This window comes from Xenopus tropicalis, chromosome 3 (assembly GCF_000004195.4).
Source record: "Xenopus tropicalis strain Nigerian chromosome 3, UCB_Xtro_10.0, whole genome shotgun sequence".
In the NCBI taxonomy this organism is placed as follows: Eukaryota; Metazoa; Chordata; class Amphibia; order Anura; family Pipidae; genus Xenopus; species Xenopus tropicalis.
Genome location: NC_030679.2, coordinates 51686637 through 51697572, shown reverse-complemented (window position 1 = coordinate 51697572; position 10936 = coordinate 51686637). Strand labels below are relative to the sequence as shown.

Sequence of the window (10936 nt, the reverse complement as noted above, 5' to 3'; positions counted from 1 at the left end):
AAAAATACTGCAGTCAGTATTCATAAATGGACAAATTAAGGTGCTCCATTATTAAAATAATAAAAATAATAATCATAATAATAAATATAATTTGCATATACTTACTTGAAAAGACAATTAAGTTAAGGTAAGTGAATTTCTGATTTTCTGAACTCATTTATATGGTCTTTTACCAAAGACTGGAATAAGGAGTTTTAAAAAATACTGGTAAAGCAAGCTTTGCAAATGTTTACATTGCACCCCAATGTCTTAAGTACCTTGCACTTTGAATATGTGAAGATGGGCAGTGCAGATAGTAACACAAAAAAGTTTATTAGCTTAAAGGAACAGTAACACCAAAAAATGAAAGAGCTTTAAAGTAATAAAAATATAATGCACTGTTTCCCTGCACTGGTAAAACTGGTGTGTTTGCTACAGTAACACTACTATACTTTATATAATAAGCTGCTGTGTAGCCACGGGGGCAGCCATTCCAGCTGGAAAAAAGGCACAGGTTACATAGCAGATAACAGATCAGTTCTGTAGAATACAATAGTGTTTTATCTGTTATCTGCTATGTGCCTGTGCCTTTTCTCCTTTGAATGGCTGCCTCCATGGCTAAATAGCAGCTTATTTATATAAATTATAGTAGACTTTCTGAAGTAAACACACAACTTTTACCAGTGCAGGGCAGCAGCACATTATATTTTAGTTACTTTTATACACTTTCATTTTTTGGTGTTACTGTTCCTTTAAGGGCTAATGAATATCAAAAGTAGTTTAAGTAGTGCCAGTTTACATGAAAGGATTCAGAGTTGATCTTTGCCGTATTTTGTCATCTGAGCTGTGGTCCCTATCAGGATACAACCATGTGTTTAGAACCCCTTACAAATAACTAGATCCTGATGGGATTTTCTTTCCTGCACAATTGATATCAGAACTATCCCTGACCAGATATCAATCAAGAAGGCCATCGTCTTGGCCCCATACTTGGGCTAATGCTAACTTTGGTTAAGAGCCACCAAGCTATCACCGTCAGACTCATTTATTAGAAGAGGAACAGAAGGATACTGGAAACAGGCCAGTTTTCTTCACTGAGAACTAGAGAAAGAAAAAGTTAGAAAAAAAAATAGTTTGCCTTTTTTGCTTAAGTTAATGAAAAATATTGCACACTTAGGATTGAAATGAGTGTGCAAAGTCTACTAGAGTTGACATTACAGATCCTGTGCAAGAGTGACAAGTGCAAAGCAAAACTGCAGAGTAATTCTAGAAAACACATACTACTGTAAACAATATGACTTTTCTTCTATAGGAAAAGGATTTAAGAAAGGTAAAATTGTACGTGCTGGCTTGGCTCATTTTGTAACTGAATGCCAGACATAAGAAAAATATTTACGGTGTCAGAAATACCTCTTCACAAAACGATTACTGGTGTCTTATTCCAATACAACCACTGTCAGCAAAGTTCCTGTGTTCACCATAAAGGTATCTTAATCTAAAACGAATAACTTTAAGTAAGATTGTTACAGATCTCCAATGCTTTTTTATAAACCTGAGTCACATCATCCATATCTGTAAGTAAAGAAAAGCTATTGTCTGCAAAACGGTTACGGTAGCGTTTCAGGTTTTGCGGACGAGAGCTTTTCTGAAGTCCATCGAAATCCTGCAGATACAAGATATTTTCAGCAGAAACACAACTGCGTATTCTCTGCTTGTTTGATCTACCACCTTTTAATTCAAGCAAATCAAAGGAGTCATTGGAAAGAATGCTGTCATCACTAATGACACTGGAGGGACGACTGTAGCTTCGAGACAATCCTTCTCCAGGCATAACACCTTCTTTCATAGAGTCCAGTGAAGCTCCTGTGAGACCAGCCACTGACAAATCTATGCAGTTGCTGGAATATTTGCTATTATGCTTTAAGATGCCCTTTCTCCTATATGACAGACTATGAGAAACCGTTCTTTTTGTCTCACTGATGACAAGTGCAGAATTGATACTTTCTTCTCCATCATTGTCTAACAGTTCAGATGACTCACTTCGTTCAGGAGAAGAGTAATAGCCAGACTCTCTTTGTGGTGTCTTTTTTAAAATGCCCTTTTTTGGCATTGGCGTTGCCTGTTTGGTATCACATATAATAGGAACTTCAAGGTCTTGTGTGCTGTTGGGAGATAGATCTATGTGCCCGTTTTCATCATCAGTGTTGTATGTTGGAGACAAAACAGGACTAACAACACCTTCAATATAGCCAGCACTATGTGAACGATAATCACCATTTCTTTTCTTTAATATTCCTTTGGGTCTCTTTGATGTTGTCACTGATGATGTTTCATCAGCGCCATCTTGCAAAGACTGTGCAATGTCGCTTTCTTTCTTCGATTTCTTTAAAGATCTCTGCTGTTCTAATGACATTTCAGATGGTTTTGAAAGGCACTTGCTTTTGTTTTCAGCCTCGAGCTGTCTGGTGGTAGAACGATTATGCCAATCGATAAACCTCGCAAGGAGAGGAGATTCAGAGTCTCTTAAAACATCACAGTCACATACACTACTTTTATAGCTCCAGTTAACCCACCAGTGGTTTGCAATATCCTCAATTGTTGCTCGACGCTCAGGATTGACCATGAGCATCCATCTGATCAGCCCACGAGCATCTGTGAATAAAAATTCTTTAATTAAAATCTAACACACAAAAACAATACTATAAGAACTGTAATATGTCCCTTTGGAGACATAGGACATGTACTATCCACAATAAACCTAATGTTGTTCATAAACAGTAATTGGGACAGAGAATGAAAAAGCAAAGGTCAGTTTTGAAATATTAATGATTTTCTATCCAAGCAAATCAGATTCTTAGGGCATTATTGACTCTGGGCATACAGCGGCACCAGAAGACCAGAACTTTGTGCTGCACTTTGCACACGAATCATGAAAAAAGAAATGCTAATTGGCACCCATGTTGAAGCATCATACACAATTAGAAGTAGGCCTAAATAACCCTGTAATTATGAAAATGAGGAATCATGTGTCAAAAACCATGGTAAAAAAAGCACATTCACTTAATTAGACTTAATTCTACTAGATACCACATTCACTTGTTTCAGAAATGATGCCTTTTATGTGTGAAGGAATGGATATTTCCTCTGAGGAGGTATTAAATACCATATTGGGTGGCACGGTGGCTCAGTGGTAAGGTTGCCTGGCCTGCCTACCATTTGACTATAAGGTGTATTATGAAGAAAGTTAAATATCATTTTCATTTTCAAGTACTTCACCCACTGTGTTTTTTTTTAGTTTTCCCTGAGACAAGGTAAAATGTACAGAATCACCCATCTCTGTAGGACTCCCCTGCACATGATAGTTAATAAGCTTTTTAGTGAATTCTGCCATGTTTAAAACAATCACATGACAAGCATATTGTTTTTTAATATCTAGGATTACATTTTTAGGAACAATTTACATATAACATACCTAAAAATGCAGATTATTGCTTTTATTTACACATCTCTCACAATGAAGGCAAGACAGTTTACAGAAAAATGATCTTCTCATGAACAAGACTGCTCAGAGCAATGGCAAATTCAAACTTGCATTTTGGCTAGGGTGTAGGGTCAGTTCATATGTTCTGTTTTAATTGCACACGTGCAAACAAGCTTAGTCAGCCAATAAAGCAGTCACATGTTTGAACTCCAGCCTGTCTCAGCATGTGGTTTCATATCATACGGTTACCTGATGGTTGTGTTGGCTCACGGTATTCTCCACTGCTTATTTGTCTGATTAGGTTTTTGTGATCAAAACCATCAAAGGGCATCGTTCCATAAACTAGAGTGTATAGAAGTACTCCAAGGGCCCAGCTGTCAACCTAAAATGGTAAAAAATTATGCTATAAATGTGAATAGAGCACAGGACAGGAAGACACATATTAACAAAAGGAATGAGGGATTGGATTCAGATTTCATAAACCAGGCCCAAAATATTATTGAGTAAAAATTAAAGAAAATAAGGTTTTCCATGGCTGCTGGCATTTGCAGGTTGGATAAAACTGCTCTACAGAGGATCATACAAGGAGTAAGATTAGTAGCCAATCCTTATGTTTTTGACTTTACTGGCAAGCCTTCCCTTGGCTAGCCCTTGGCTAACTATTCTGAGGCTAAGCAGTTCTATACGAGACAACAACATACCTCAGGACCTCGATATGGTCTCCCGTTGACTATTTCCGGAGAAGCATAAAGAGGGCTCCCACAGAATGTTTGCAGAAATTTATCTTTTTGATAAAGGTTTGAAAGACCAAAGTCAGCAATCTGCAAGAAAGAGTCATCTTTCAGTTCACCATAAAAGTTTCTCCTAAATCACAAACTTCTTATAAAACAACAAACAAATGAAGAGGTATAAACATGGCTTAATCCTAAACCTTCCAAGTAATTTATGGAATCCTCTAAGTAGTGGGAAATACTAACAGTGACACTGCTACAAATGGAAGAGAGGGCCCAGCAATATTCTTAGCAATCGCATTTTTAATTAGCGTTCCACTGAAATAAATATTTAAAGGGGATGTTCATCTTTAAATTAACTTTTAGAATCATGTAGAGTGTAATATTCTGAAACAATTTGCAAGTGGTCTTTATTTTTTCATCTGTGGTTTTTTAACTACTTTTCTTTTTGTCCAGCAGCTCTCCAGTTTGGAATATCAGCAGTTATCTGATTTCTAGGGTTCAAATTTTCTTAGCAGTCAGTGAGTGGTTTGAATGAGACTGACACATTTAGAGGACCAGAATAGAAAAACAAGTAATCAAAATTAACAATAACAATAAAACTGTAGCCTTACAAAGCAATTGTTTTTTGGCTGCCAGGGTCAGTGACCCCTATTTGAAAGTTGAAAAGGTTTAGAAGAAGAAGGCAAATAATTCAAAAACTGTAAATAAGGCCAATGAAGGCCAATGTATTTCATTTTTAATGTGTTTATTTTCAGTTTAGTAAAAAAAAAATTAAGGTACCATTTTTGGCCTAAGGAGCACTACCACCATTTATCATTCAAATAATGCAGGAAATTGGGCCCACAAGCACATTGCTTGGATTCCACCACAGGCCTGTGCATTTCTAGGATGGCAATTGGCCAGATACACTGGTTGAATAAAGCCTGATTTTCCATTTTAGTTGATTACCACTGGACGATCACACCCAAGGAAGGCATATATCCAAGTGATCACACATTTTTGTTGAATATATATTAATGATTATATATATGTAGTTGTGATTAGTTTGCCTGATTGTATTCTTCTAATATGTGTATGCACAGTCACCTTAAACCAGCTAACTAAAGCAAAACTGGCAAGGTTCATAGTCAACTTCTCACTGTGTCAGATGAATGCAACTTGAAAATATATATAGAACAAAGAAAAGTCTGGCCTCATCACAACTGCCTATCCCGAAATCCTATTCCCAGGCTCAGATTGCCTTTAACTTGCCTAAATTTCTTATCAACTCACCCTGGCTAGTTTGCAGGAAGTCACTGTTAAGTCTTGAGAAGTGTGCCTTGTCAGTCAACAGTGGGAAAAATGGCCAATTTCCAATGGTAATATTTCTGTCCTTGTCCCTGGACTTTTTACTGGCTCAAATATTCTACATTGAAATTGGCTAAAATTATACCTTATGCTGCCTTTAAAGGACACATTCCATTAATGGCATGAACTGTATCATCGTGAATAGAAAGGCATGATATATTTGTTTTCTTATAAAGGAGTAAGTACATTTAGCAGCCATGTTTTTATTGCAGCCATTCAGGAAAACATTATTTACATTATGTCCCCTCCCTTTCTCACAGACTGATGTTTATCAGCTTTCCCCATTAAAGCTGTCTGACCCATTGAAACAAGATTAATAGAAACAGAGATTACTTCATACTCTTGGCACTTTAAAAGCACCAAACTTTAATTTAAAAATGAATGATATTTGAAGGACTTTAAAGGACAGAATGTAATTTTATACACTTTTTGTAAAATAATGAATGCTTCGTTTGTAGATTTAATTTTATAATAGCATCCAAATGAGCTCAAATACCATTATTAAATCATATTTAAAATACTTTTTTCCTGAGCAATAAATACAATTTGAGTACAATCTTTATTATAGCCATTCATTATATACAGTAATACAACAACTTTAGGCAATTAATCTAGCTTATTTCAGAAAATTAAGGTTTCATTTTGAAACAAAAGTAACATCAATTTTGTCCTTGTATTATACTATTTTGTGTGACAAAATTTGTGTTAAAGAAGAACTAAATCCCCCATAGACAAAAGCCCCCATGGACTGCCCTCCATTGGGAAATGCTATTAGACGTAAAAGTATTCCTGTCTGGAAAGCTGACCTATGAATGCAGAGTAGAGCAGGGGAGATCCCAGGCACCACCTTCAAGATCTTTGGATCTTCTTTGACAAGCCCACCAACACTGAGCTTTCTGATGTATGCGCAGTTGGAGCTAGTCTAAGATTAGCTCTGACTACATATGCGCCATAAAGCTACATCTATTGACAAAGTGAAAAAAAAAGGATCCAGAAAATGGTACCTGTGAATTTGGCTGTGCTTTAGACATTTATAGGTCAGCTTTCCAAGCAGGGACACTTTTCCTTCTAATAGGCTCTGCAGGGAGGGGGGCCAATGGAGGGCAGTCTATGGGGAATTTTGTCTGGGCGGGGGGGGGTGGGGTTAGTTCTTTTTTAACTTGGTATTAATTAGCCTTTAGGGGGATGGCACACAGGGAGAATTGCCATAGAAGGAGAACTCCTGGCAATACCTCGGCATTGGTGTCAGTGTGAATCGCCAGTGGTAAAACATACGATCATTGAAAATTGCCTTCTGCATTTTCTAGTGGTTACACGATTCATATGTTTCACAGCGATTTACACTATTGACACCAATGCTATGGTACACCTTCTGCATCTCTACACACCAGCTACCCAGCACACAGGGTTAAGCATAGTGATGCTATTTCCAAGCTGCTATTGCCTGAGGGCGCACTATAGCCATATTTTGGGGGTACAAAAACTATAGCGCTTTAAGCACCTGAAGTAGGCCTGTGTGGCACTACCCTATGGGATAATGTCTCTATACAAAACTGATGCAAACAGATAATAAAATTATTTGGTGGATAAGATATGGGTTTGCCCAGACAGTACCCTGGCTGCCTGTTAACACAGCCAGTAGGATTCTGCTGTATGTCTCTCTTTAGGTTAGCAAAAGCTTCTCAGGGTCTGACTCTGATCTGGAAATATCACAATGAGTGCTTCAGAGTCAAGGTCCATCTGTTCTCACTATGTGCACTTTTTCTAACACATTTCACACTGAGCCCTATGCAAAGCATAGGAACCTTTTGACTGCCATGTTTCCTGCTAATCGCAGCAGCAGTTAAAACACCCCCAAATGTAATTTGTTTTAAAGTGATTTTAGAACATTAATTCTTGATGTTTTATTTTTGGCATAATCACAACGTGTCAATGTCTGGTTTCAAAAGTACATATTACTATTATGGAAACCAGGGAAAACACAACAACTAGAGAACTAACTGTTTAAGCAGCCATGTCTTAATATTGGCAGCAGTCATATAAAAAAAGGTAAAAAAAGTAAAAATGTATGGTGGGTCTTTAAAAAATGCGGAAGACAGAAACTATTTAGCAAAATGGTCATGGGTAGCCTCAAAGGTCCCTAAAGCTGTAATCATAGCACTAAAAGGTCAATTCTGCAATTCTGCAGAGAGTTTTAAAATTAAATTAGAAAAAAGATAAGACATCCTTACATGGAACATACTTAAGCATGACAAGGCCATGAAGTTAAAGGGATAATCCGTAAGAGTTTTCCTCACAGAGGTCAAAACAACAGGATGGAATACCTCACTTGCATCTGACCTAAACCTGTTCCCGCAATCACAATTTTTTTATTAACAAATACAGAGTATAGAATTTGTTTACCAGCATTCAAGAACAGTGGCAAGATTGACCTTGAACAATTTATGTGATGTTTACAAAACCACTGAAGTGCAAATAGTTTAGTACACAACAGTTATATTACATAATTAGCCTTATACAATGACAAAAATGCTGTGATTAATGCAAAGAATTCTGATTAGCAAATTATTTGTGAGAACAGTAATGAAGGGTTTAAGACAAAGGACTTCATTTTCTACCTTTAGTTGCACATTATATCAAAGCAGCTCTTTGTTTTCATGGGCATCCCAAAATATATAAATTACTATGCTGCCTACTGTTGGTTTTTAGCTCCCTTGACCCTTTCAGCAGGATGAAACTCCAATGGTTAATAGTTTGGAATGTGCCTGTCTGGAACTTAAAACTTAGGTCACCTCTTGTCAAAACTAAATATCAGCAGAAAGCATACATCACCCAAAGTCAACTGAAACAGAGTTATAAAACATACAGAATTCCAGAAGATTGTAGTCCAGAAAATATTACTTTTGACAACTAAAAAACAACATTCAGTATAAGTACAAATACTCTTAAAAAGATAATATCCATGGCCCCAATGACTTCTTAAAGCAAATTATCTATAGCATTATTATACATTTCTTTGTTGTAATGACACATTCAGGGTTACCCACAGTATTTCTATTAATGACAACTGAAAACAGTCTCCCGTCACCCTTCCGCATTCTCCAGAATTTTTAAAGGTTTGCCTTAGATTCGGGGCATGCATGCACAGTAAGCATTCAGTGACATTACTGCGAAGCATTTGCACGTGACTTCACCTTCAGATAGTGGCAAAAATTGTGAGTGGTGTGCTGTGCTGGTCCCCCAATTCCAGTCAACTGAGGCTGACAGCTCTGCATTTGAACAGTTAAGGTTATAGTATGAGGGCCCCTATATAATACAGAAGCATGAAACACCAGTCTTGAAAACCCAATATTCGGGTTCAGCGGTCGGGTGTGTATCTATAGGGGAAACAGACCCTATGATTGTTTGGGGCCCAGGAAGTATGCTAATAAGCAGTTTCAATATGTTTATGAGAAATTCCCAAAGTTTATGAATAGTATAATGAATTTGCTGTGGTGCACAGTAACCTTTAATTTTGCTACTAAGCCAAATAAAACCAATAAACATATACATTTTTAAAAACCTAATAATCAGCAAAGCAGAAATAGAAAATCCAGCATACCTTTATGTTACCGTTTTCATCAAGAAGAATATTCTCCAGTTTTAAATCTCTATGTACAACACCATTCTAAAAAAAAAAAAAAAAAATGAATACAAAAAAAACCCAGCATAAAAGCGTGTTCTATATATAGATTATATACTTTAGGTTTGATTTATTCACCAGACTATTAACAGGCTAATAGAAAAAAAGGCTCTTAGTCACTAGCTATGTGGTTGGGGCAAAAATGAATGGAATCCATCCTCCTCCAAAACATAGGAAACAAGAGGGGATTCTTTGGGTACCTTGTTTCACCTCCCCATCTCGACTTTGTGCTGAAAACCTTTTACTGAGCGCCAAGGGCTGTAAAAACAAATTTAATACCATTCTGGTGCCTCTTTAGTTTGATATAAACTCTGAAGAAACATATACTCTATGGCTGAAAGAATGTTCTATTGCATTAAGCTTACTGAATCAGCTTCATGTGTTTTAAACATAATATTTTCCCTCTGAGAATACAGTTGCTTTTTTTTTTCTTTTGGTCTTATTGTAGTCTACTATTTTAACCCATTAGCTTCCACTCGCCAACTGAATAAGATCTGTGCTCCAACAAGATGTAGTGCGAAAACTAAGTGTGCCTCCATTTGTGGCCTCTGTTAGGTAAATTATTTTGTCAGGGGGCACTCTCTAATCAACCAATCACAACTAATCACTTCCATGTGTGACAGCTTTCACTATCAGCCACAAGGGAGGTGAGTTTATATAACAAAGAATATTTTTAGTGGCCTCCTCTTTACACCAGAGACACAATTTAGCTGTGTGGGTGTTAACAGCTAAGAGAAAATACTTGTCTGACAACCCATACTTTAAGGGACATTGTTTAAGCTGTATCTCTAAATGCAGCAAGTATATTCTTTTTAATGGACATGATCTTCATTCCTCCCTGGAAGAAAATCCACTAGAGTGGCTGCAATATTCCTATTTAAAAGGTCACCAGGAACTGAACTACTTGTTATCAGCAAAAATATTTGTTCAATGAAAACATACATGACTCTTTCTGTGTGCGTCATATATTATAAATGGTTGCTCTTAGCGGCAAGACACTAAAAATACACCCAGACGGCTTATCTATTTCAGCTCCTCTCTTTTTGTTTTATTGTGTGAGCAAATATCAAGTAGGCTTGTCTATTTCACAGCCATATGGCAACAGTAAACTAAGACTTCTAACATCGATAAATCCAAGTTATTGAAAGCTGCTTTGGGTTTGTTTTCCCTAAAACCAGAACAGGTAATGGGTGGATACTGAAATTTTCTAACATTACTGTTGTGTCATTCCTATGACTCAGTATCTAATACCCCTACTTACAGAGCTACAGCAGACAGGAATTAAGAGTCTTACTTACTAATGAGCAGTTTGGGAAGTTGGGTTGCTGCATGTTTCATAGAGGAAAGCAAGATGTAACCAAAATTCCTGTGCTTCTAGTCAGTACTCCAGCTCCAGACACATCCCTGCAATTGGTTAGAAGTCCATGGGCCTCTATACCTACACTGCAAAAGCAATGCAGCAAGGCTGGCTGCAGTCATCTTTTGCCGTGTCACACCCCTTGTTAGAGTCCCTGGTAGTTTTTACCAATCAGAAGTATGCATGCTGGAAGACCAGATCATCTTCCAGTGCTCTTGCAAAGTAATGACAGCCAAGAAGCCTAAAACTGGATGCAACATGCACATAGATGGCAACCACCACCTACAGTTTTATATCTGGATCTAGGTCTGGGGGGTGGGGAGGAACTTGTGGGGTCTTGGCCAATGCAGTTGGCT

At 37.2% G+C, this 10936-nt stretch overlaps 1 protein-coding gene across 1 annotated transcript in view; it reads right to left on the bottom strand.

Moving 5' to 3' along the window:
* Positions 1-710: 710 nt before the first annotated feature.
* nuak1 (NUAK family kinase 1) overlaps positions 711-10936 on the bottom strand; it is a 49719-nt gene continuing 39493 nt past the window's right edge. Inside the window, exons 4-7 of the mRNA XM_002931629.5 lie at positions 9143-9208; positions 4162-4281; positions 3710-3842; positions 711-2631 (exon numbers count right to left, since the gene is read on the bottom strand). Of these exons, the coding sequence (XP_002931675.2) occupies positions 1490-2631; positions 3710-3842; positions 4162-4281; positions 9143-9208 (1461 nt within the window). The 3' untranslated portion in view covers positions 711-1489. The remainder of the gene's footprint in view (positions 2632-3709; positions 3843-4161; positions 4282-9142; positions 9209-10936) is intronic.